The 24,776-nt window shown below is 36.6% G+C and overlaps 4 protein-coding genes across 7 annotated transcripts; 2 read left to right on the forward strand and 2 right to left on the reverse strand.

The window, feature by feature from the left end:
• The first annotated feature begins 4,240 nt into the window (after positions 1 to 4,240).
• LOC111208235 (pectin acetylesterase 9) lies at positions 4,241 to 9,260 on the forward strand. 4 transcript variants are annotated; one of them, XM_022707159.2, is made up of 14 exons: positions 4,241 to 4,667; positions 5,024 to 5,106; positions 6,037 to 6,166; positions 7,011 to 7,090; positions 7,237 to 7,323; positions 7,407 to 7,531; positions 7,624 to 7,684; positions 7,783 to 7,842; positions 7,944 to 8,021; positions 8,151 to 8,256; positions 8,374 to 8,522; positions 8,608 to 8,733; positions 8,876 to 8,906; positions 9,008 to 9,260. In XM_022707159.2, exons 1-14 carry the CDS (start codon positions 4,526 to 4,528, stop codon positions 9,103 to 9,105), a joined length of 1,356 nt encoding a protein of 451 aa, XP_022562880.1. In that variant the 5' UTR covers positions 4,241 to 4,525; the 3' UTR covers positions 9,106 to 9,260. The 4 variants fall into 4 exon arrangements, with proteins under 4 accessions (XP_022562880.1, XP_022562882.1, XP_022562883.1 ...); XM_022707161.2 differs by having other exon boundaries at positions 9,078 to 9,260; XM_022707162.2 differs by having other exon boundaries at positions 9,084 to 9,260.
• A 2,079-nt stretch (positions 9,261 to 11,339) lies between these two features.
• Positions 11,340 to 13,924, reverse strand: LOC111208236 (tubulin beta-8 chain). Its single transcript, XM_022707163.2, has 3 exons — positions 13,445 to 13,924; positions 13,051 to 13,320; positions 11,340 to 12,289 (listed from the first exon to the last, which is right to left on the reverse strand). The coding sequence occupies exons 1-3, from the start codon at positions 13,836 to 13,838 to the stop codon at positions 11,604 to 11,606; spliced, it is 1,350 nt and encodes a 449-aa protein (XP_022562884.1). The 5' UTR covers positions 13,839 to 13,924; the 3' UTR covers positions 11,340 to 11,603.
• Positions 13,925 to 15,896: 1,972 nt separating this feature from the next.
• On the reverse strand, positions 15,897 to 18,810 carry LOC106348304 (O-glucosyltransferase rumi homolog). Its single transcript, XM_022707164.2, has 6 exons — positions 18,404 to 18,810; positions 17,376 to 17,959; positions 17,052 to 17,244; positions 16,868 to 16,932; positions 16,531 to 16,741; positions 15,897 to 16,437 (listed from the first exon to the last, which is right to left on the reverse strand). Exons 1-6 carry the CDS (start codon positions 18,590 to 18,592, stop codon positions 16,072 to 16,074), a joined length of 1,608 nt encoding a protein of 535 aa, XP_022562885.1. The 5' UTR covers positions 18,593 to 18,810; the 3' UTR covers positions 15,897 to 16,071.
• A 3,487-nt stretch (positions 18,811 to 22,297) lies between these two features.
• Positions 22,298 to 23,563, forward strand: LOC106348309 (heavy metal-associated isoprenylated plant protein 39). Its single transcript, XM_013788028.3, has 3 exons — positions 22,298 to 22,535; positions 22,631 to 22,709; positions 23,231 to 23,563. The coding sequence occupies exons 1-3, from the start codon at positions 22,527 to 22,529 to the stop codon at positions 23,452 to 23,454; spliced, it is 312 nt and encodes a 103-aa protein (XP_013643482.2). The 5' UTR covers positions 22,298 to 22,526; the 3' UTR covers positions 23,455 to 23,563.
• Positions 23,564 to 24,776: the final 1,213 nt, after the last annotated feature.

Below are 24,776 nucleotides of genomic sequence, written 5' to 3' on the forward strand. Positions count from 1 at the left end.
TGACGCGATTTCGGTTCGATTCGGTTTATATTTTGCAGGTCCTATGATCTGTTCTGGTTAAGAAAATTTCAAAAGGCCCAAAATATGGATGGTAAAGCAAGTCCACGATCCATATGTGGCCTGGTTCATGATTTGGAAACAAACTACACTCACTCGAAGAGACTTGTTTGCATAGTTTTTAGATTTTGGTTTTTAGTTTTCAGATTTTGGTTTTCAATTTTTAGTTTTTGATTTTTCAGTAGATTTTAGCTTTTGAAAAACTTGAATGGTGATTTTAGATTTTGGTTTTTGTTTCTAGAGTAAAATAAAATATTAATAAACAAAATTTATCACGAAAAATATTATTATCCCTAAAATGAATTATTTTATTTTAAGTTTATTTAAAAATAATAAAAAATAAAAACTATAAGCTACATGTATAATTACATTTAATTTTATATTGATAGGAAAATAGATAACTAATTAAGATTTCAAAACAAACTAAATAATATTTTATAATATTTTATAAATTATTGTTTTAAATTTGATTTAAAAGTAAATTATTTTTTATAAATGTGAAATTACTAAATCAAAAAAATAAAACATTAAATGTCTGTATATTATCAATAAAAAAATTAGATTGGTTTATTTTAAAATTAAAAGTAAATAATTATGTTCATTTTATTTCTTTGTGTAAGAATCTTATATATTTTTGTATTAGATTTTAGATGCAAAATATTCTATTCAACTTAAATGATTTGTAATAACTACTATGTTGTCAATTTAATCTTTTCTTATTAATCTTTTCTTATATCAATACATAGATATAGAAATATTTTAAAAAGAAATAAAAAAAAGTAAACAAAACCCACTTACATTTGTTAAAAAACCAAAAAAACATGGTTTTGTTTTTTGCTTGAAAATAGATAGTTAACACAAAATCTGGTTTTCCTATTTTTCAGGAATCTATTTTTTCAAAATCTTGATCGATAAAAAAATGGTTTTTACAAAAATAAAAACTAAAAACTATTTAAAAAACTACAAACAATCAACTTCTTAAGCTTTTTTTGTTTGAAAGCTTGCACTGACGTACAAGACTAAGACTTTGTTTGCGGAGTCATCATTTAACCATCCTTGTTCAATCAATCGAAGAGGTCTGAGTTTTTCTTTTTTTTACAATGTTGGCTTATATATAATTGAAAGGCTCTGTTAAATATATTCGTATGGAGAAAATGTCTAGACACTAAAAGAAAATTTGATTTTTATTTAATTAGATACATTTTGGTAGCTTCACTTCAAAGGGAGAGAACAATCATCTGCGGTTGGACAACAAGGAGGACCGTTAGGACCAAACCCAACTCATCATAATGCCAAACAACCATAACTATTGAACTTTTCTTTCTTGATGACTAAACCAAAACTTGACATTCACAAATAATACACATGCCTTTTTTATATAAAAATAAATAAATTAATAATTTTGGTGGACAGAAAAACATATTTGATTAGTTAATCAATGTAAGTTAGTGTTTATAAATATAACTATATCATATACCCCCGTTTAACATCTGTAAACAAATTTCAATGATCTTTCGTATATATATTGTTTTTGTCTGAGATATTATAGAAGTTTCGGTGAACCAAAACCAGAAGACACCTACCTATCAAGGTTGATTTTCGAGTCTAATCCATCGGGTGGTGACCCACTTCGTGAGTCCATGACCCATCACCATACTTGGAATTATTTCTAAAGAAATATAAGATAAGTATTCTCATCTATAATTTGTTTGTCTCTATCTACACACTGCGGTGTCTAAGTCTACTGTCTACACATAACTAAACTTTCCTGTGGAAGTAAGATTTTTTTCAACGCAAGTATATAGATATCAGTTTTACATAAACCAGAAAGAAAAAAGTACTAAATATCGAAATAATAGATTTTGGATGTTGACCAACACTTGAATTACATGAAAAGGAATGTAAATGTTGACTTGTAAAAAAAACAAAGTTAGGAAATGGTGACTTCGAATGAATCTTTAGCTGAATAGAGCAAGTGAGGGTTATTGTTTGTTGTATTTTAATGGATTTGAAAATCTGAATTAAATCTAGTATTATTGGTTTTATGATTTTCAAATCTGTATTAAAATCATGTGTTATTGGTTTAATGATTCATAAATTTTATATCAAATCAAGCGTTATTCAATCATACGGATTTACTAATAAATTTGATTTTATAATGGATTTGAATAGATTTTTTTTTTTTTGGTTAAAAATACAAAGACTCAAATCCGAGGGAAAACCTCCAGATTTGTAAATACTAATCCGGAAAAATTTAAAAATTTATATATTTTAATTAGATTTACAAATACTACATAAATTTCTAAACCAATCAAAATATATAAACCAATAACACCTCCTAAGAAAATCTATAATAAAAAACCATCCCAAGCCGCTCCTCTCAGACACAATTATCGAGGCAAACTTTTCTCCAGCATTCTCCGGCGCCGGTGAAGCCCAAACTCGCCGGCGTCGGGACTCTTCAACTCAGCTCTGTTACATCTTTGTCCCTCTGTTCTTCTTCGATCTTGTCCTCGTATTTAGTCCGTTTCTTTCTTTGTTGTCGAGTGAGTTTCAACGTTTTGGCTCTATGGGTTCACGACGGAGAAGCTGTTGCTTGAAACCATCGATCTCGGCGTCGCTATCCCTATGGATTATCTTTCTCTCGACGTTGAACTCACAGGCCGTTACAGTCACCGCTCCTCATTGCGTCTCGGGTTCAAGCCCCGATGAACCTCTCTCAAGGGATTCGTATTTGTCAATACTGATGTGGATTGAGAGCGTTTCTTCTTTGTGGAGATCTGTTGCTCAGTATTGGTCTCTCAATGCTCTTGAAGATCTGCCTGTCGCTGCTCCTCTGCTCTCAATTGGTTCCAATTCTTGGATCTCGCTGCGACCAGATCTGAAAATACTTTGGCATCTACCTTGTTTTTTGTCCTTTTGGATGATGATTACTCTCCCTACGGGGAAGATCTGTTCTCTCTCTTTGCTGGATGAGCCTGTCAATGGGTTTGTACAATATTGGAATGATACTCCAGCAGTGAAGTCTCCGATGGTTATCTTTCAGATTCAGCACCCGTTACTGCTGTTATTCTCGGAGTCCAGTGATAATAGCCAGTGTGTCTGGTCCATCGAACCTCCTTTGGTGATAAAAGACTACAAGTTATGGTGTTATCTCCTCTGTCCGCTCCACCACCTCTGGTACGGTAATGCCGGGGATAAAAGCTGCTTACGGATAGTAACTTCATATGGCTTGTCTAAACTCATGGAAATTGATAAACTGATGATCATCTGTGAAGCACATGTTAGCTTTCTTTGTGGTGCTACGGGGTTTTGGCCAGAGATTAAAGTGCTCACCGACAAACCACTAATTGCTATTTCAACCACAAGCATAAGCACTTCATCGTTTCATAGCTTGGAATTACAAAAGCTTGTCTCAGTTAGCCCTTTAAACTCAACCACTTTGGAAAAGTTTATACAAACTTCCTCTCATCAGGGCCGAGAGAGATCTTTCTCCACCTCCTCCTTCTCAAGGAAGAGAATCAGTCCACCAACATCCCTCTTTGTAAGAGGTGACCATATCCTCTTATTCAAAACCGGGGAAACATACCAACTTCCTAGCCGTTTGTTATCTTGTGTGAAGGTCCGCTTGGGGCCGGTAGATGCATCCGCTTTCATTTGCTTGAGAGTCGAGGCTTTGGATGGTGCTGCGACGTCACAAATTAATGTGACTAATGGTTCGTTATTTGAAGATTTTGAAGTGTGGTTTAAATCTTTCATAGATTATATCACAAGTGGCAACTTTGATATCTTGCATAACACCTTATCAAACTTGTTTAAGTTTGTGTCTCTATCCTTGTACTCTTTCGAATTTTATGTCTTAGGTTTAACCTTTTGGATCGCACATCGTGGTTTGTACGATGTTGCTAATATCGCTCGCTGTAATCGTTTAATTTAGTAATGAAGACTTTGGTGAACAAAAAAAAAATCATCCCATGTATCCGGTGGTAAGAAAATATTCTTTATTGTTTTTCTTTTAAATGAAAAATAAAATAAATGTGGACTTTATCTTTAGTAAGATTTATTATGTAAATAGTAACCCAAAAAGGTAAAATAATTTAATTTTTTGTCAGATGTTTCTCTGTACACACATACATATGAAAAATATGTTCTCTCTCCATGTGGTAAAATGTGAATGCATAATTTTGTATATATGAGATTTACAAGTTACAACAATCCATCTTTCTCCAAGATGAGGAAAGTTTCTTTGTGCCTATCAGAATCATAAGCTCTCTCTTTCACTTTCCTCTTGCCCACTTGGTCTCTCCTTTCCCTTTCTTCTTCTCCAAATAACTTTCCATATATTTGTGTAAAATCTCTATTACCTTATCTTATAAATATAACAAAAAGGCAGGCATAATTTTCACGACACCGTTTTCTTCGCCCTTTTGCCTTCACTCACCATTGAAGCGTCGAAAAAGGTGAAACTATGAAGACTACGCGGCTTCTGGATCTAACGGCGGCGATGGTTCTTCTCTTCTACGTGGCCTTATCTCCACCGCTTGCTTGCGGCGACCCAGGGCAGCGTGTTAGCATGACACTAGTTCGAGGGGCCGCTGCTCTTGGTGCTTGTATGTCTTCCTTTCTTCGTTTGTCGTCTTTTCTTTTTCTTTAACGTACTTAATCATTTGTCGTCTATATAACACATTTATATATATTTTATTGGTAAATTATCAATACTACTGCTATTGCTCTATTGATATATGGTTTTTACTTTTTAGTCGATGAGTTCACTATACGTTTTAACCGCTTTATTTGTACAATATGACGCAACCCACGCAACATCATCAAGCATAAACCACTCTACTTGCTGCGCTACTACTCACTAATCACTATCGTTTTGGTCATTAATTTGATTTTCCTAACGTCAGTTTTTATTTTCTTACATTTGGATTTATATGTTTTGCTTTTATACTTTCTTTTGTAGTTTGCTTGGACGGTAGCTTACCAGCGTATCACTTGGACAGAGGCTTCGGTGCTGGCTCAGACAACTGGCTTTTGCAGTTTGAGGTAATTTAATTATTTACTTTAGTTAATTCAAAAAGATTCAAACACAGAACAGTTTTTTTATTCTTACAATGGTGTGTGATTAATAAATACTACTAGTATTTAAACAAATAATCAATCTATCTTAGATGCGAAGCGAGTCAATTCATCAGCCATCCATTTGGTCGTTGAAATTGTATTTTCTTTTATTGATCATTGCTTGAATTAGTTCATCACCTAAAGTGTTGTTGTTGTAACCAACCCCATGAGTAGGCAAAATAATTGAATCCAGCTAGCTAGTATCTGGAATAAACTCAGATGCTAACAGAGTTTTTGTTAGTGTTTGTCAGCTATCGATAAAGCATTAACCAATTCTTAAATAAATCTTAATAATTACGATTTAGCAATAACAATGTTCATCATAAATATGGGTTATAGTGCAAACTATCTCGACAGCAAACCCGATCAAAAGATTATAATATAACCAAATGGCTCTGTATTATATGTATACTATAATACGTCGATATATGCTAGTAATTGATTTCTATTACTGCATCTACATGCTTGTAAAGAATAGGTAAAGAGAGCAGAGACATATTCATAAACAGAAAATACTATTACGCCGCTGTCTTAGAATTTTAGAGCATCATAGTGTCTTGAGCTAGTTGGATCATGTCTCACGCCTTTCACTTTATGACGCGCATTTATAAATATTCTCTACTTCTTTCCATGGTTCTTTTTTTTTTTCCTAAACAGAATAATGAAAGAGAACCACATTTATTTATTTGTTTTATTAGCATTTATTTCATTCAATCGACAATTCATTTGTCTGCAAGTAATTACTAGTATATCTGTTAAAAAATCCCAAAATTATTGGATTTTTCATTTTGCACGCATTTCTTCTTCTTTTTGCAAGTATTATATATTAAAAAAAAAGTGGTGAACTGGTGATAGGGAGGAGGATGGTGCAATGATATAGCATCATGCAAGGATAGATCAAAGACCCATCGAGGCTCGACACGTTTTATGACCAAAACCGCCGTCTTCACTGGAATCTTGAGCAATAACGCCTCTTTAAATCCAGGTCATTTCTTAATCTGTTTTAGAAAGGGGTTCTTTTTAATTTAATTTCTTGATAGCAAAGAGTATATTATTAATATAAATGACAACATTAATCAATTAAATAATTTATTACGTGAACATGTTTGCTTGTGGTTTAGGTCTCTCTTTCACGTGACGGTTCAAATGTTTCGGTTTAAATTCAGCTTTTCTTATACACATGGAAACAATAGTTTTGGCTTTTTCCTTTTCTATTAATTAAGTTATGGCTTTGTACACCTTATTAGCTTTTGTCTTTGTCCCCTTCCTTACGAGCACGAGTCGATCAAAACCTCGTCGACCTATGTCAAATTACATACTCACCCTACCTTCCTCAGGTTAAATAAACTTATAAGAGGGTAAAACTGTCATCTTCACATATAGACATGTGAAGTCCAGTTCGTTTCTGTCTCGAGTCAAAATTCGCTGTTGCTTGATTGGAACATCATTGACATGCACTAAGGGCATCTGCATCAATGGGGTTCATAACTTTAATTTTTTATTTTATTTTTCCGTTTGATTTAAAAACAAAAAAAAAAAATTAAACAGACCAATCGCGGGCCACCACGTAGTGTGGGGCCCGCGATACAGTGATGAACCAGGCTCAGTGGTTCATCCCACTGAACTTGCAGGAGCTGAATTCACAAAAAAAAAATATTTTAATTTTTTTTTCTTTGAAAAAAGTGTGAACTTCTGTACCTTCAATGCAGATGCTCTAACACATACTGAACACACACTATTATCATTCACTTATATTTTTGTATTAGTAGTTTAGATGCGCACTGGTTGGACTACACATTGTTTTATAACATAATTTTTATAAAAATCAGATTTTTATAACTGGAACAAAGTCAGGCTGAGGTATTGCGATGGAGCTTCGTTTGCGGGAGATAGACAAGTTGGCAACGGGGTAAGAATAAAGAAACAACTCGTTTATCAGTCTAAAGCAAATCTTACTTTATTAAACCGCTTTCAATAACCGGTTACATGTACCAAACGACCTAGTTTATGAGTGTTTATCTACTGATATATTTTAACCAATGGAATGAATGACAGACATCAATGCTTTATTTCAGAGGACAACGTATATGGAATGCCATCATTCTTGACCTTCTACCCAAAGGTTTAGCCAAAGCTGAAAAGGTAAAAACAAAATGGTTCCGGTTTGGTTTGGTAGACTCTGCATTATTAATCTATTGGTACTAAACCGGTCAACTGGTGCGCAGGCTCTTCTTACTGGCTGTTCAGCTGGTGGCTTGTCTACATTTTTGCATTGTGACAACTTCACGAGCTATCTGCCAAAAACCGCAGACGTTAAGTGCATGAGCGACGCTGGATTCTTTTTAGACGCGTAAGTTTTCTTGATCAAATATATGTTTTGATCTCTGCTTTATACGGTACGGATGGTTTACCGACATATATGGTCTATATTGGTTTTAACAGAATCGATGTAGCATCAAACCGGACAATGAGATCGCTCTACACTCAGCTTGTCTCTCTACAGGTATTTATTGGAGATTTAACTCTTGCTATCAAGTTTTCAAATATCTCTATTGTTCCCCACAATTTCTGATTTTCTTGCACTTGGAACAAAAATTTCAGGGTGTACAAAAAAACCTCGATCCAGATTGCACACATGCGTTCTATCCCGAACCATCTTTGGTACAATCTCAAATCTTAACTATATGTCTATCTATCAACTCTTCTTATGAAGTTAACTATACAAATCTCTAAGTTAATGTTACAATATTTGAATTTTGCAGTGCTTTTTCCCGCAATATGCATTGCGTTTTATTAAAACGCCAATGTTCATCTTAAATTCAGCCTACGATGTATTCCAGGTTTCTTTTTCTATTCCTAGTGAACCATAACGATTTTTTTATTTGTTTAAACTGTATTACACTTGTCTAAGCCGGTTTAGTTTTTGTTGGTTTGATTGCTAATATTATTATATTACACTTGTTAAACAGTTCCATCATGGACTGGTACCACCTTCTGCTGACCCGACTGGGCGTTGGAACCGCTGCAAGCTTAATGTGACAGCATGTAATCCACACCAGCTCGATGCACTTCAAGGTTCAATTCCAACTTGCTCGTTTTTTTTTTTTTTTTTTTGGCAGCTCCAACTTGCTCGTTTAGAGAAGATAACCTGTAAAAATAAGAGCTAAACCAAAGCTCTTTTTTTTTTGGTAGGCTTTAGGACAGACATGTTGGGAGCATTAATGAATTTCTTCAGAAATTCTACTAGAGGAGGAATGTTTATAAACTCCTGCTTTGATCATTGTCAGAGTGCTTTACAGGAAACTTGGCTCTCTCCTACTTCACCCAGGATCCACAACAAGGTATATACTAAACCGAGAACTTTGTTCGTAATTTTTTATTTTCCGGTTTACAATAGTTTTAAACCGCGTCCGGTTTTGGTTTCAGACAATTTCTAAGATTGTCGGAGATTGGTATTTCGGGAGAGGTGATGTCGTGAAAGAAATAGATTGCCCATATCCGTGTGATAAAACGTGCCATAATCTCATTCCAGCTTCTACTACAGATTCTTTGGTAAATTTTGACATTTAATTGTTTTTACAGTTAATTATAGGCATTACAGTTTTTCTATAGCAATTATTTACTGTAAAGATTCGATTAATCCTAAATTGGATTGTGTAATTATATGTTTTTTCTTCTTCTTTTGTTATTCAAGGCTCCCAATGCTCCAGATCATAAATCTCTCGGTACACAATTGTCTCCTTTTTTCCCTGGCTTTTTTTACTTTATCTTTTATGTTTAACACGAACATTCAGCCTTTTTGGTTTTTAATGATTTGATTATGTAGCAATCAATCTGGAACGAAAAAGACAACTCTTCTCTCTTTTATATATTTTGGTTTATGTCTTTCTGATCAGGTACAGGAAGCCAAGTTCTTCTAAATGATCTTATATCGTGATAGTAGAATAATCAAGATTGCAGTGGTCAAATATAATCCAAATGTGACTAAAAAAATTATGTGCTAGTTTGCCAACATTGCAGTTATTCCAGTTACCAACGTCAAAAACTATAAAAAGAAAAAAATATCATCTCTTTCGTTATTTCAAATAGAATTCCCACTTTATATTTGAATGCTTTATAATTTTCAAATATAATTCTCACTTCTCAAACATCAAAAACTTTATTCCAGTTACCACAATTCTCACTTTATAATTGAATGTTTTGCTAATTGGTTGTCAAACTGATACAAGGAGAAGAACTTAAGAGATTAGGGGAAGTTTAAACTAGAAATTTCACCCACATTAACAAGCACTCATGAGTCTTCTAGACGAACTAAAAGAACACTATATGGTCGAAATTGAAGCTAGTTTTTACCTCAAGATTTTGGAATGAGTATTCCTAAGTCTCAACATCTACACCAACAATTCACTAATATATTCTTGAGAGAAACTACACATGATGGTAGCTCTGTCGTCATTTCATAACCCAACAGACCTTAACATAGCAGAGACCAGGGGCGAGTCTCTGTGGTCAGTGGGTGGGGGACTTGCCCACCATGGATTTCTTTTAGCTAATGTAATTTTGTACTAATTTTTGATATTACCCCTGATGAAAATTTATTTTTGTAAGTATATTTTTAGTTTTGCCCAAGATGAAAGTTGTTCCTAGATCAGCCACTGGCACAGACCATACCAACTAATAAGGCTTCTCCTTACACTACAAGAAACATACCTCTTAGCCGACGCCCACAATCCTCGCAGAGTCGTCGGAATTGATGATCTCCGGTGATTTTCCGTGGAACAAAAAAATGTCGGAGTTTGGTTCTCGCTAAATCGCGCTTGTCGTTATGTTGTCGGAAAGTTACCGACGAATCATGTTCTCGTTACATTGTCGGTGATATTTGTCGGAACTTTATCGATAATTTCCGATAACAAAAATTCCGATGAAATTCGTTATTGTAAAGTTGTCGGCTGTTTCAGACGAGATTCCGGGAATATATGACCGACAACACAGACATCGGAAAATAGACAGAATGGGTCATCGTAAAGTCATCGGAGGTTTCTCGAGTAGTTTCCGAGAAATAATAAAAATGCTAAAAAAAAAAATCAAAACCGTAACAGAAATAAAAAGTGTTTTGATTCTACAATTATATAACTAGTATAATGAAATTATTAGAGCAGTGGAAAGAAAAATTGAAGATGTTGTTTCTTTAACTTTGAGTTTTATTGAATAATGGGAAACAACAAACACTCTGTTTTGCATATACAAAACCAGAGTATGAAACAAAATACAGAACACCAAAATCAAACGACATCCTCAAAACACTCATCAGAAGAAAAATCAACTATTCACAAAGGAGAAAGGGTTCTCAGAAGCCACCAAATCCTTCAACCACTATGAGTAATAAGACGAGTCGTTTTCTTCGTATGTCCATCTTCGGCTGTTAAGAGATTAGAGATGAGTTATTGTTTGAAAATAAACTGAGAAGAAATGAAGTGAGAACGGTAAACATGGGTGACTTGTCTTTATATAATAGTATTTTCCGAGATATATGTTCACCGGTTCTTCCTCAGAAATGAAAACACTAAATTTTAGCCGGGACTTTCAAAATATCTACGCGGCAAATATAGTTTTCGATTCCGAGAATAGACCGACGTTATGTGTCATGTTTTCTGTGCTTCTTCCGACAACGTCCAACAGTCGGTAATTTTTGAGAAACTTCCGATGACTCTGTGATGAAGTTCATTGTCGGTCTCTCCTCAGAAAATTTTCAATTCCTGATACATTTTAAAGACAAAACCCAATGATTTTCCGAGAAGCTCTGGAGATACACCGAGAACTCCTTTGTTCTCGGAAATCTATGTTTTCCCGAGAAGATTCCGACAAACATTTCCGAGACACTGCCGAGAAAACTAGGTGATCGGAATATTCCGACAAATTTTTATGAGAAATAACCGACGAAACAGTTTTGTCAAAAAGTTCCGAGAAAATACCGACAAAAAAACTCATTTCTCGGAAAATTGTCAACAAATCATCAAAACCATTCTGACGACTTGTGTTCTCGGGAAATATCGTCGGAGTTCATGAAGTTTTCTTGTAGTGTTAACAGGAGTTGCATCTTGTATCCCATTTAAGTTGAAAATGCGATAATAATGTGATAAAAACACCGTGTTGCACGCTGACAGGAGAAGAGAAATCATATTACCACAAAACCTTTAGGGGAAAAATAACAAACAATATCTCAAATCCAGTCACTCGAAAAGACTTATATAAACACATATTTTCCTAAGCTCTAAACACGCATATCCAAATGTCAATGCAACAAAACCAAACCAGCATAAAAGAAAAACCAAGCCAATCAACATGAGAGATAAAAAAGACACTAATAAAAAAAACTCACACACACGACAATGAGCTACACGAGGTCTTTTGTTCTCTTACCGTCATTGCTCCTCCTGCACTTCCTCTTCTTCTTCTTCATACTCATACCCTTCTTCATCATCAGCCGTTGCGTCTTGGTACTGCTGATACTCTGACACCAAATCGTTCATGTTGCTCTCTGCCTCCGTGAACTCCATCTCGTCCATTCCTTCACCCGTGTACCAATGCAAGAAAGCTTTCCTCCTGAACATAGCTGTGAACTGCTCGCTCACACGCCTGAACATCTCCTGGATCGAGGTCGAGTTCCCGATGAAAGTGGAAGCCATTTTCAGACCCGTTGGTGGAATGTCACAGACGGTTGACTTCACGTTGTTAGGGATCCACTCGACGAAGTAGGATGAGTTCTTGTTCTGAACGTTGATCATCTGCTCGTCCACTTCTTTGGTGCTCATTTTGCCTCTGAACATGGCTGATGCTGTCAAGTACCTGCCGTGGCGAGGGTCAGCTGCGCACATCATGTTCTTAGCGTCCCACATCTGTTGGGTGAGCTCAGGGACGGTTAAGGCTCGGTATTGCTGCGATCCACGAGATGTGAGAGGTGCGAATCCGACCATGAAGAAGTGGAGACGTGGGAATGGGATTAAGTTCACTGCAAGCTTGCGGAGGTCAGAGTTTAGCTGACCAGGGAAACGGAGGCAGCAAGTGACACCGCTCATGGTGGCAGAGATGAGATGGTTCAAGTCTCCAACTGAACAAAACACAAACAAACAAACCCATTAGAACAGTTATGCCAGCAACAGGACAAGATCTAAGTGCCTGAGATGTTACAAAAAGTTGAGCTTACAAATCATCGAGTATGTAAAGATATTTCTAAATGCAATTTATACTCTAAGCAGATAAAAGCATAGTTCAATCATGCAAACCATTCAATTTCTATTACAATCAACATCATGCAGCTGGATATAAAGAAGTGAGTCTTACAGCTAGGACTGGTGACATATAATTATTTATATATTAAAATATTAAAATAAATTTTGACTAGTATAAAAAAGTTTAAAATAAATTATATTATAATTTTAAGGCTTTAAATAGAAATAAAAAATTAATAAGAGGTTTATATAAATGAATTATTATTTATATATAAATTAGGTTTATGCGAAATTTAATTTAATTATCTATATTTAAAAATACATGTAAAATTTATAATTTTCAATAAAATAGTTTTTTTTTATAACACATCAAAAACCAGTTTCTATTCTAACTAATGAACATCCATTACAAGAAAGCAAGGCGAAATCCGACGGAACTTCTGACGGAGTAGAAAATCGTAGGAAAGGCTAATTATGCTAGTGGTCGGAAATTCGTAGGTATTTTTCGACGGCATTCCGACGAAATATGTGATTGTCGGGAATTTCTGACGGCAAAGCAGGGATGTAAATAACCATTACACGATAGTTCGTCAATTTGGGTTTCGGTCAATTGGGGGATATACAAAGAAGAGAGGCTTACAGCTAGGAGTGGTGAGCTTAAGAGTCCTGAAGCAAATGTCATAGAGAGCTTCGTTGTCAAGAACCATACACTCATCTGCATTCTCCACAAGCTGATGGACAGAGAGAGTTGCATTGTAAGGCTCAACAACAGTGTCAGACACTTTAGGTGACGGGAACACAGAGAACGTCAACATCATCCTGTCAGGATACTCTTCCCTAATCTTCGAGATCAGCAAAGTCCCCATCCCAGATCCAGTTCCTCCTCCCAACGAGTGACACACTTGGAATCCTGAAAAAAAAGATCATTCGCATCAACCCACACACGAATCTTAACCAGAATCTCAGGGCCCGCCCTGAAATTTTGGGGGCTATAGACGATTTAATAAAGATTTCAATAGAGAACCGAAACTAACCTTGCAAGCAGTCACAGTTCTCGGCCTCTTTGCGGACGACGTCCAGAACCGAATCGATGAGCTCAGCACCTTCAGTGTAGTGACCTTTGGCCCAGTTGTTACCGGCCCCGGACTGACCGAAGACGAAGTTATCAGGACGGAAGATCTGCCCGTACGGACCCGATCTGACACTGTCCATAGTCCCGGGCTCAAGATCCATCAGGACGGCCCGTGGGACGAACCTCCCGCAACTAGCTTCGTTGTAGTAGACATTGACTCGTTCGAGCTGCAAGTCGCTTTCACCTTGGTACCTTCCCGTCGAGTCGATGCCGTGCTCGGCGCACACTACTTCCCAGAACTTAGCACCGATCTGGTTCCCGCACTGTCCACCTTGAATGTGAAGAATCTCTCGCATCTTCGATGACTAGCTTAAGTATTCAACTAGAATCTAGAGAGAGAGAGAGAACAGAGATTTTGAACGGTTACTACTTGGGAGGAAATAAAGAAGACGAAGCGGTTGGTTTTTATAGTGCGGAGATAACGGAGACTAGGAAACTCGCCGGTTCAAACTGAATCGGTTTATGTAAACCATACCAGGCTGAACCAAACCGACGATTTAACTTGCACACCACTTTGCTTTTCCATTTATTTAAATTATAATCCCTTGCCTTGATGATTTATTTACTTCAGTTTTGTGTGGTTAATTTACTTTTTCTGATTGTGTTAAAAATAATTTGAACCAACTTAACCTAACCGAAACCGATGCAAAACCAAAGTCGCACAGTCCACGATTGATTCAAACCGGTAACGTTGGTATTCGACTTTATTGGCGCCACGAATGACGGAGGTAAGTAACGGCTGTTAGGTTCGTTGGCCCATGACATACATAAATATTTAAACACTCTTATCTTCAAGTTGGCATTTACAAATAAAGATTGATACCCACTGAGCAAATAATTGTTGATATTTTGTTTTCGGAGCAGGAAATTCTGTATATTTTCCTGTCATTATGTGGACAATAAGTTAATTCTTTCGGCAAAAGAACCTGTCGCAAATAGAAGAAACACTATTTTTGTAGGTAAATCCATAAACACAATTCATTGAGGTAAAATCAGTTTTATTTTACAAATTTTATTGAAACTGAAATTTGATCTATGATAAAAAAAATTTACATATGTTATTAGCATATTCATTTTTCTAACTAAGATTAATAGATGATAAGTTCTAATATTTGTTTCTTCATTTCCTGCATTAACTCCACTGGCCATGGCACAAGAATAAAAAACATGGAGGGGGTTGTACAGATGGATCCAGACTGGCTCAGGTGCGAAGACTGAAAGGCTGCGAGATCTGAATAATTTCTTTATTTTTCTCACTTTTTTATATTCTTGCACATGAAGCGAACCGTGATAGACACATGATACCAACGTTAAAGCACGTGATTGGGATTACTGTTATACATTTTATTCTGATTAGCAATTATGGTAATCCCGAAACTAAAAATCGACAGGGTCTGATTAGCAATGAGGCTAGTACTTTTCGGTTTGGTACGATTATGAATTCGTAGACGGTAAACACGTAACGCATCATGCACAAAAATGGTAAAACGTAGTTAGAGAAATGAAATGAGTAATATTCGAACGAGAAGTGTGTATTAGTAAATGGAAAAACAATGATTAAGAAAGAGGTGAAAAGAAATGACTAAAGATGCACATGTGCACGTAAATTTCCAATATAGTCGAATGAAACTGATAGTTTTGTTGTTCAGTGTGTAATTACCATTTTTATATAAAAGTTATCATTTAGTTTTGTCTGAATACATTCGATTGCTTAATCTTTCTATATATTATAATCAATACAGTATTGTAGTGCGATGCAGACTGTCTAATCTGAATAGTAACGTGCAAATCACTCTATGATCAATTAGACAAGTCCAAAAGGTGTACTCGGGTCCTACATACATGACGTGAAAATTAGAGACACAGCAAAGACAGCTTTTTAAATGATTATGGCCTCAATCAGAAGCAATGTATCGTTCTCAAAGTTAGAGCAACTTGTGTCTTGTGAGTGAGCAGTAGCCATCAAGTTACACCATCAATTTCATAACCAACTCAATCTGATAACTATGCGCTTATTAGTCCTCGTTTACCAAATTTTTTCTTCTGGTGACAGTCCTCGTTTACCAAATTTAAACTAATTTCAAAATAACTTCCTAGGCCGGCGAGTTGGGCATTCTTAACATAACTTCAAGGTAACTTTTGTCATTTAGCGTATAGAGTTATAGACTATTATTAGAAGGAAAGAAACGAAGAATACTAGTCACGAAATCGAAACTAGATAATGGATAGATATTCTTTGTCGCCAATAATCCAAACGCACGGATCCGACTTAATTTACCTGAGTTATATGTTTTTTCTTTTGTTAAAGGGTTTAATTTACCTGAGTTATATAACACACATAAAACGTTTCCAGCTAATAAATAATAACATCTTCATAAATTTAGATAACCGTATGAAGTTTTTTCGTTCTGATTCCGTACGAAATAACCTAAACTCGAAACATGTAACGTAGCGACCTATAACAACAATAAACCGGGTTATATATATGTTATTTCTATACAACAAAAAAAAGTACGAAGCTAAAAAAATTCAAGAGCCGGTTTGATTCTGCTTGTTCCAGTACTTCATCTCCCACTGTAGTATTCTCTTAGTTGTACTTTGTTTCCTCTTCTCAACCGCGTAAAACGACGCCGGGTCGTACGGAGGTGGCATGGCACACGGACCGGTCTCTGCTGGGTGCTTCACTAGTGACTCCGTCATAAACTTACGCTCGTTCCCGCTCCTTGGACACGCCATTGTTTCCGAACATATCTCCATGGCATTCTGGGGGATCTCCGGTTTAAACTGAAGGAGTTTCGCGTATCCAGTTAAAAGATGGTACATGTAATCATACACGTAGTCCATCTTGAGTTCTTGTTGGATGAACTCGCTCGCCGTCTTTCCAATATCCTGCGCCTGGTTATAAGAAAATATAGCCGGTAGATATGACTTGAGAATCTAGACTCTATTATCAGTTCAAACAATTGTTCAATAGGTTAATAATTGTACCTTTTGAATGTGAGAGTTGCCCCAATGAACAGCGAACTTGATGGAGCGGCACTTGTCGTGCTCCCTAACGGGCCAATAATGGTGAGCCGGAAGCAGGCCTCGGGTGAAGAAATCATAGTAATGTGGATTCACAAGCAGAGTCACCGAGTCACACGCCAAAATGTACTTCTCGCTAACGGACCATGCAGACCCTTCTATGTATATCTTATATCTACAGATAAACATTGCAATAGACCCATACCGTTACTAATTCCTTATGTCAACTTTAATGTTTAGAGATGATTTAAAATCCCAAAATCTTTCAATATATATTCAAATTCTAGAAAATATACTCTACCTATGATGGCATTGACTCGCCAAGTCTGATTGCTTGTAACCTTCCTTTGATTCTCGGATCCAATCCTACCAAGATCAAAACAAAAACACACATAAATCAAGATTGCAGTTGTAACCAGTAGAATCAGAGTTTTTTGTATTTTCTCAAAAATGCCATATTTTTCAAAGTGCATCATCATTACTACCTGAGCGTATACACGAGCGTTCCACTCGTGTTCCTCGGAGACATTACACTTCATAAGATCTTGTCTTGTCTCGGCCACAGATGGATTCCCTTTCCAATAAGCATAAGGCTCTCTGTTTATCCAAGTGGTCCTCTGGTTCCCTTCTCTTAGTTCCTTCAACAGACTCTCCCATGGCTTTATATTCACTTCCGACCTACAAAAATCAACCATGTCAAAAAAACTTTAGTGGGTTTCTCTGATCTATTCGAAACTACTATGGTGTAATTGAGAGAACTTGTTAAATCACAGGTTGCACTAAAACAATAAAAAGAAAGTTCTCATTACCACCCCCAGAAGGACCAATCAGGAAACACTATATCGAGCGTCTCCTCGTTCCCGCAGTACCGAAACAGCGGCGGAGGCGACGGCGCGTCGACTCCGGCGAAATCCAAAGCTCTAACGACCGGCCAGTCAACGCAGTCAAACATGAGCTCGAGATCAGGAATCTTCCCAGGGTACTTCCTTAGAAGCTGCAAGAATCCCCATATGGTGAACACGTCTCTCGTCTGAAACGCGTCCTGAAACTTCTCGAGGTAAACTCTCCCGCCGACGATCGCTAGCCGGAAATTCGCCGTCTTCTTGGCCCGCTCCAGTGCCTCCCTCGTGATCCCTGTCTTCGCCCAGGGACGGAGATCCTCGTGGATCCAGCGGAAGTAATCCGGACACGTGGCGGTCGGAGTATCTTCTCCGAAGCTCGCCGTGGCCGGGTAGCTGTTTCTTGGACACGTTGCATTGGTGTCGTTGGCGGAGCAGTGTAATGTGAACTCGGGTTTAGGGCTTTGTGTAGTTACTGGAGTTGGAGGGGGGTATTTTGGGAATATCGTATGTGATCTAGTCTTTGTCGTGACGGCCTCTTTCTCTAGCAGAACCTATTAAGTTTGAAAAAACAGTGATGACATGTGTTAGTCGTAAGTGGGTTACAACTAGTTAACTCGAAAAGTCATAGGTGGGTCCCAAAGTAGGTACGTGTCAGTTTCTGCGTGATTTGTCAGAGAGCCGACATCACCACCACCAAGACTCTTTCTAACACAATTGAGAATCCTCACGTGACATAATAAAATTCAAAGTATTAACAAAGTTAAAGATCCATTAAAACATAACTATAGTCTGAGATATTATATTGAGTTTTTATGTAAATTTCGATAACTTCTATTTATGTTATATGCTTTGTTTATATTAGAGAGAGGAGCTGGATCTTTATACAAGGAAATAATGCAATAAACCAAGGGTCAAATACATGATGCGAGATATATGCTTTCCATAATTCTACCAAATTCAGCAAGAAAAGTTGGGAGTATCGTTTTGGAACTTACGGTGGGGTCTAGGAGGATGCGCGTGGAGATGAACGCGCCGACGATGAGTAGGGTGAGTAAGGAGAGGAGGGCGTAGGATCTGTTGGGAGATATTCCAAAACCGGAGGAGGACTTGACAAAGGGAGACCAGTTTGTGAAATTGCGAGAATGCCCACTTCCTGGCTCGTTCTTGGACGGTGAGTTCCTCATCGGTGGGCTGCTGTTGTTATACTCTTCACCGACGGAGAAACCAGAAAAAAGAAGATGGTGAGAATCGAGTAGAAGATTCTAAACGAGTTTAGGAAAGAGAAAGAGAGGACAAAAGAAGAGAAAAAGAGAGAGAATCTTGTGAGGTAAGTATGTGACCGTCAAGTTTTAATAGTGCAACACATACACACATCGAGGGTTTTAATTTAACAATTAACATACCCTGTAGGTTTGGGAGTCACGATAACAAACCTTATAGGTTTGGGACCAAAAAATATTGAATAAACAGTTAACTAGACATACATTTAGGTTTACTTACTATCCATTAAATACCCTAATTTTAAAATACTTTGTGTAATTAACAATTTTATTTTATTTAATAGCACATTAGACCTTTTCTCGACCTTTTGGTCACAAAGAACTCCTGAGATTGAGTAGACCTTTTGGTCACAAAGAACTCCTGAGATTGAGTAGTGAAGCTGCTTGAAATAGGCATGAGCGGTCGGGTATCCGTTGGCATTTGGTCGGGTTTTTCAGATTTGAGTTCTTTTTTATAAGACCTCCTAGGTCTCATTCTAGTAATTTTTGAAGTACGGGTCGGTTCGGATATAACACATCGGGTTCGAGTCGGGTTTGTATTACATCATAGAACCCATAAAACAATCATATATCATTCGGATTTGGGTTATATTGGATCGGTTTGGATATACCTGAAATAAAATCTAAAATTTAAAAGTAAAACATAAGAAATATATATTTATTTATATATAATTAAGTATTTAAGTTAGTTATTTATATTTTAAATACTTATTGTTAGATAACATATCAAAATAAATATGAAATTGAATATTTGAAGTATATATTCATGTTTCATATAATTATATTGTATATTATTTTGGACATTCGGATCAGTTTCTTCGGATATCTTTTCGGATTTTTCGATTTTTTCGGTTTTTCGGGTTATCCGTTCGGATTCGGTTAATAACACTTCGGGTTCGGATATGTTTTGTACCACTTTAGTCTTTACAAGACTCATTTGAATATGTTTTACATTTCGGATCGGATACGGATCGGATTTTTCGGTTCAGATTTCGGGTTAAGGATATTATGCCTAGGCCTAGCCGTAAGTCCTCAACATTCGTTCGACTATTGAACATTATAATTACAGCGGAAATCAACAAGTTTGTTCTTTCGATTTTATTATTTCTGTGATTGATATTTCTGTGCAATCAAAGTACCAATAGACACCAGTTTCAAAAAAAAAAAGGTACCAATAGACACTTCTAAAAGTGTCCGCTTTCATCACAATCCTAGTCATACCAAACCTTATAGGTTTGGGAGTCATAAAAAGCTTATAGTATATAATTCTCCCTTCCTCAGGTCAAGGATTCAACATTTAATGTTGCAAGACACGACAAAACCACATTTCTTTCTAAACAACACGAGTTGCTGACAAACCTCGCCAAAAAAACGTTTTTGGGTCCCTGATCGAAAGTTTTCAGTTAAATCTAATTAAGCGAGATGTTTCAATCGAGAGATTTGTACATGTCGTTGATTCTTCAACTCTAACCTAATTTTAACATCTTCTTATGAATCAATAAATATCCCTGGCTCTTTAGACTTGAAATATCATGCATACGTATGCTTCTGTGGATTTTGACTTCTCATCAACTGTGGTTTATATGCTTCTTTTCTAAATACACAATTTTCTGTTTACTATTTAGTGTGGGATGTGTTCATATATTCTTTTAGAACTTATTGCTTTTCTAATAAGTTCAATAAGTTCTAAAAGAATATAACCAAAATATCATGGTGCAAAGGACTTGTTCTTTTAGAACTTATTGCTTTTCTAATAAGTTCAATAAGCTGTTTACTTATTTTAAGAGCAATAAGTTCTAAAAGAATATAACCAAAATATCATGATGCAAAGGACTTGTTCTTTATTTCTAAGATTCAACCCAAAGAATGCGCTTATATAGCCCAAGTTGTTAAGAAAAACAATAGCTCACATTTAGAAATGGTCCACCCTTAAAAATTTGGAGAGGTTGGATAAAAGAGTTAGGTAAAACCGTAAAAGTTTGAAAATTTTAGGTAAAGAAGAACTACGACAGCATGTGGACAAAAGGGGTGGGGGGTGGGGATTCACAGACGATTTTGACCTCCAACATCGCTATGCTCCGTGTTATGGGTGGATCATCACACACACTAATACACATATAATCTTGTCATTTTATATGAACACATCGTATTGTATGACTGATGTCTATAAATATGTTATGTTGAATTGTAACAAAATGACGCTGAACACAAATAAAATCACACACATAATAAACCAGTAACATGCATTTAAAATATGAACATATACTATATTTATATGTTAAATTAACAAGCTGATTGTTCAATAGAGAGTATGTTAAAGTTAAAGTAACACAACAGCTTTACATGCTACGTTTGATAAATAATACAAGATTTGTGAATGTTTTCGGCGGAGTGATGCATTTCTAACAAGGACGAAATATCGGTTTATTCAAAACTGTATTTTATCCTTTTGTTTAACCAATTACTTGCAATTTCCTTCTCATATCTAGTGCATTTTTCCAAAACCTAATTTTCTTTCAAGCTTCCTTAGCACCGCCAAGACTCTTGTTCTCTGATTTGGGTCTCTCCGGTGACTGGTGCTCTTCGCAGGCGCCGGAGGAGACCTCATCCTCTTAGTATTTGCTCTACCTTCTTCTATGTGTTTTCTTTTTCTGTGTTGAAGCTTGATTTTTCCTGAAAAGTACGAAGTTCGAGGTCTCATGCGTTTTGGTGGGGTCACGACATTCTGCTTTCAGGTTAGCAGGAGGATCTTTAAGTGGTGGGACTCTGTGTGAGCAGGAGTTCGTCTGTGGTTTTATCACGGTTTGAAGCAGCAATGCTTGTATTTTTATTGTTGTGCTTCTCGTTTCGAAGATTGGTGGGGAACTTTTTCTAGTTCCAATATCTTTGTTGTTTCAGCTTTGTTTCAGAGAGTTGGCTTCGGTACGTGCGTCTAGCGCCAGATCTGAGATCGGGAATCTCTTGACGGTGCGGTGCAACCGCTTGGTGCGGGGCAGGCGTTTTTCGCAGACGGTATCAGTGTACTTTCTTCAATTCTAGTTCTGAGTCTGTTCTTCTTTGTGCGAGATTTGAGTGGTGTTTGAGCTCTTCGTCAAGAGACCATGAGTTCTCTTTTTTCCATCTCTAATTCGTCTCCACCTTGCTTTCGTCGTCGATTTGGTTTCCATGGTGTAGTCCTACTGTTTGGATTATGAGTTTGGATTTTAAAGCCTTTATGCAGCAACGAGTGAAGATAATTGCTTGGATTTTCTTATTGGTTGATTCCTTATAGTTGTGGAGTTTGCTAGGTGGGCAAATGTCTTCGTGGGAAAGGGTTTATCCTAGTGTGATCTTATCTTCTCAGAACATGGTTCCTATACGGGCTCTTCTATGGTGTTTTGAAACTTTTCCCTTATATCTATAGTTAATCTTGCTTGTTTCGGCTTTGATATTAGTTTGGTTATCAGTTGCCTTGATTGAGCTGTTGTTTCCAGGGATATATAGTTGTTCCACTGGCTTAATTTCCGGGTAAAACGTTGTTTCATGACTAATATAATTTGAGACGGAAAAAAAAATTCTAGTGCATTTTCCCTAAAAGTAAAAAAGACAAAACAAAGCAACTTTAGAAAAGCATGCGTAGTAATAAGAATAATGTAGAGCTGTCCACTACACTGAAACATACGTCACATGTCTCATCCTTTACCAAAAGCCACCAGAAACAATTTGTCAATAATCAATCAACACTCGATTCTCTCTTTTATTCCCCACAAATTTTATATTCTCTTTGAAAAAACAAGGTATCAAACTCTTTGCTTTTTCGATCTCATCTCTTCTTTACTTCATCAAGATCGCAGACGAAATGGCTCAGGTTTTTTTTCTCACTGATCTTTAAAACTGAATATGACTTATGATTTATCTCTTTCTCCGAGATCCTTTAAACTTTTTACTTTTTATGTTTTGTAGAAGGTGGTGTTGAAGGTTTTAACCATGACGGATGATAAAACCAAGCAGAAAGCCATAGAAGCCGCAGCTGATATTTTCGGTGAGTAGTATAACTACTTCCTTTCTTTAATTCACTGTCAACTGAAATTCGATTATAGTTTCTACGTAATTATTTGTTATTGCTAATTTTAATCTATTTTATATTTCTTAGAATTTGTAGAAAGAACAAAGCAAAAATTATACAAATTTTCTGCTGGTTTTGTCAGTCAATAAATTGCCACTTTTAGCTAAAATTTGATTCGATTGTGTAATTGCGTCAAAATTTGAGAGCTTGGATGATCTCACCTACTCCGTTTTGACATTGTCAACGAGTTGAACAGATAGCAAGGGGCCAATTAACTTTTAGAGGCCCATACTTTATGGGCCTAGAAGAAAACGTATTATCGAAACTCAGTGTATGTATGAATGCTATCTGCTTATGGAAAATCATAGATTATGGGATAGTGAGATAACACAACCGATTATGTGTTCAACTTAGACTCATATCAATGAGTGTTTGACCAAATATGATACAATGTGGTTCTGCAAAGGGGTAGATGACTTGGTTATTGTGTTAAGCAGGAGTTGATTCGATAGCAGCGGATATGAAGGAGCAAAAGTTGACTGTGATCGGTATGATGGATGCGGTTGCGGTGGTAAAGAAACTGAAGAAAGTCGGTAAGGTAGATTTGATATCCGTCGGACCGGCAAAAGAGGAGAAGAAAGAAGAGAAGAAGGAAGAGAAGAAAGAGGAAAAGAAAGAGGGGAAGAAGGAAGAGAAGAAGCCAGAAGAACCTAAGAAATAAATAACTTGGTTGATAATTATAAACCCTACAGTTTGTCATCTTGGTTTCATAATCAAACCTTCCAATCATTGAATAACTGAATATGTATAATTAATTGTTAAACTGCCTATATGAGCCAACCCAAGACGTGCTGATGAGCAACACATGCTGGCAGAGTGTCGGGCGTTGGTTTAAGCTTGAAGTTACCTTGAAACACAAGCTATCCTAATTTTAATTGTTATGGTTATCTTTAAAGCATTAGGAATATGGAAAGTATTGTTACTAATAGGATTAGGAGTTATCTAGTCCTATATATATATATTGATGCTTATGATGTGATTGTGTGAGTGATTAAGCTAGATTTGAGTTGTATTGCTAAAGCTTTGATTGATTAATAAGAGAAGGACTTCTTGTTAAAGAGTTTGTGGTTCTATAATTTGGTATCAGAACCCACTACTTTAAAGAAAGACGTGAGACACCATGGCCGATATCAAGGATGAAACAGAGATGAACGCCAAGGAGACCGGACCATCGACCATTAAGTTCCCAATGCTAACTTCCTCGAACTACACTGTTTGGGATATGAGGATGAAGATCGCTCTCAAGGTTAACAAGGTTTGGGAAACCATTGATCCAAGAAACAATCATGAAGAAAAAAATAATATGGCTATTGCTTTGATATTTCAATCCATACCTGAAGCGTTAAAGTTACAAGTTGGAAATCTCGACACAGCCAAAGCAGCGTGGGACGCGGTTCAGGTTCATCACGTTGGATCTGAGAGAGTATGAGAGGCACGTCTACATACATTAATGGCAGATTTTGACAAGCTCAAGATGAAGGAGGAAGATAGCATCGATACCTTCGTCGGCAAGCTAACAGAAATCTCATCTAAATCTGCTTCTCTAGGCGAAATCATAGAAGAACCAAAGCTTGTCAAGAAATTTTTGAAAAGTTTGCCAAGAAGAAAGTACATACATATGGTTGCATCCCTTGAACAAGTCTTGGATCTCAACACAACGAACTTTGAAGACATAGTCGGGAGATTGAAACCATACGAAGAGAGGATAAGTGAGGAAGAAAAAGATCATGATGATCATGGGAAGTTGATGTATGCTAGCGATTCTCAACAAGAGAATTACGCAAATAGAGGAAGAGGACGTGGTGGACGAGGCAATTGGAGAGGAGGTAGAGGCCGAGGATGTGTAGGAGGTTTTCAAGCGCAAAAGGAGGCTTGGAAACAAAATCAAAACAGTCAGAACAGAGACAAGAGTCCCATTACATGCTTCTCTTGTGATAAACTCGGCCACTACGCATCTGAGTGTCCCGACAAGATGCTCAAGCT

This window comes from Brassica napus, chromosome C7, assembly GCF_020379485.1.
Source record: "Brassica napus cultivar Da-Ae chromosome C7, Da-Ae, whole genome shotgun sequence".
NCBI lineage: Eukaryota > Viridiplantae > Streptophyta > Magnoliopsida > Brassicales > Brassicaceae > Brassica > Brassica napus.

Bases quoted from the DNA above. Each gene is read 5' to 3' on its own strand.
- LOC111208235 (XM_022707159.2), top strand. From the start codon at position 4,526: ATGAAGACTACGCGGCTTCTGGATCTAACGGCGGCGATGGTTCTTCTC. The intron at 8,022-8,150 runs GTTTCTTTTTCT...CTTGTTAAACAG, and splicing joins CAGCCTACGATGTATTCCAG to TTCCATCATGGACTGGTACC. The intron at 8,523-8,607 runs GTATATACTAAA...TTTTGGTTTCAG, and splicing joins CACCCAGGATCCACAACAAG to ACAATTTCTAAGATTGTCGG.
- LOC111208236 (XM_022707163.2), bottom strand. From the start codon at position 13,838: ATGCGAGAGATTCTTCACATTCAAGGTGGACAGTGCGGGAACCAGATC. The intron at 13,321-13,444 runs GTTAGTTTCGGT...CTTTTTTTTCAG, and splicing joins GAACTGTGACTGCTTGCAAG to GATTCCAAGTGTGTCACTCG. The intron at 12,290-13,050 runs GTAAGCCTCTCT...TGTTTTGTTCAG, and splicing joins TAAGCTCACCACTCCTAGCT to TTGGAGACTTGAACCATCTC.
- LOC106348304 (XM_022707164.2), bottom strand. From the start codon at position 18,592: ATGAGGAACTCACCGTCCAAGAACGAGCCAGGAAGTGGGCATTCTCGC. The intron at 16,933-17,051 runs GTAGTAATGATG...TGATCTTGGTAG, and splicing joins ACGCTCGTGTATACGCTCAG to GATTGGATCCGAGAATCAAA. The intron at 16,438-16,530 runs GTACAATTATTA...TCTTATAACCAG, and splicing joins GCAACTCTCACATTCAAAAG to GCGCAGGATATTGGAAAGAC.
- LOC106348309 (XM_013788028.3), top strand. The intron at 22,710-23,230 runs GTGAGTAGTATA...TGTGTTAAGCAG, and splicing joins AGCCGCAGCTGATATTTTCG to GAGTTGATTCGATAGCAGCG.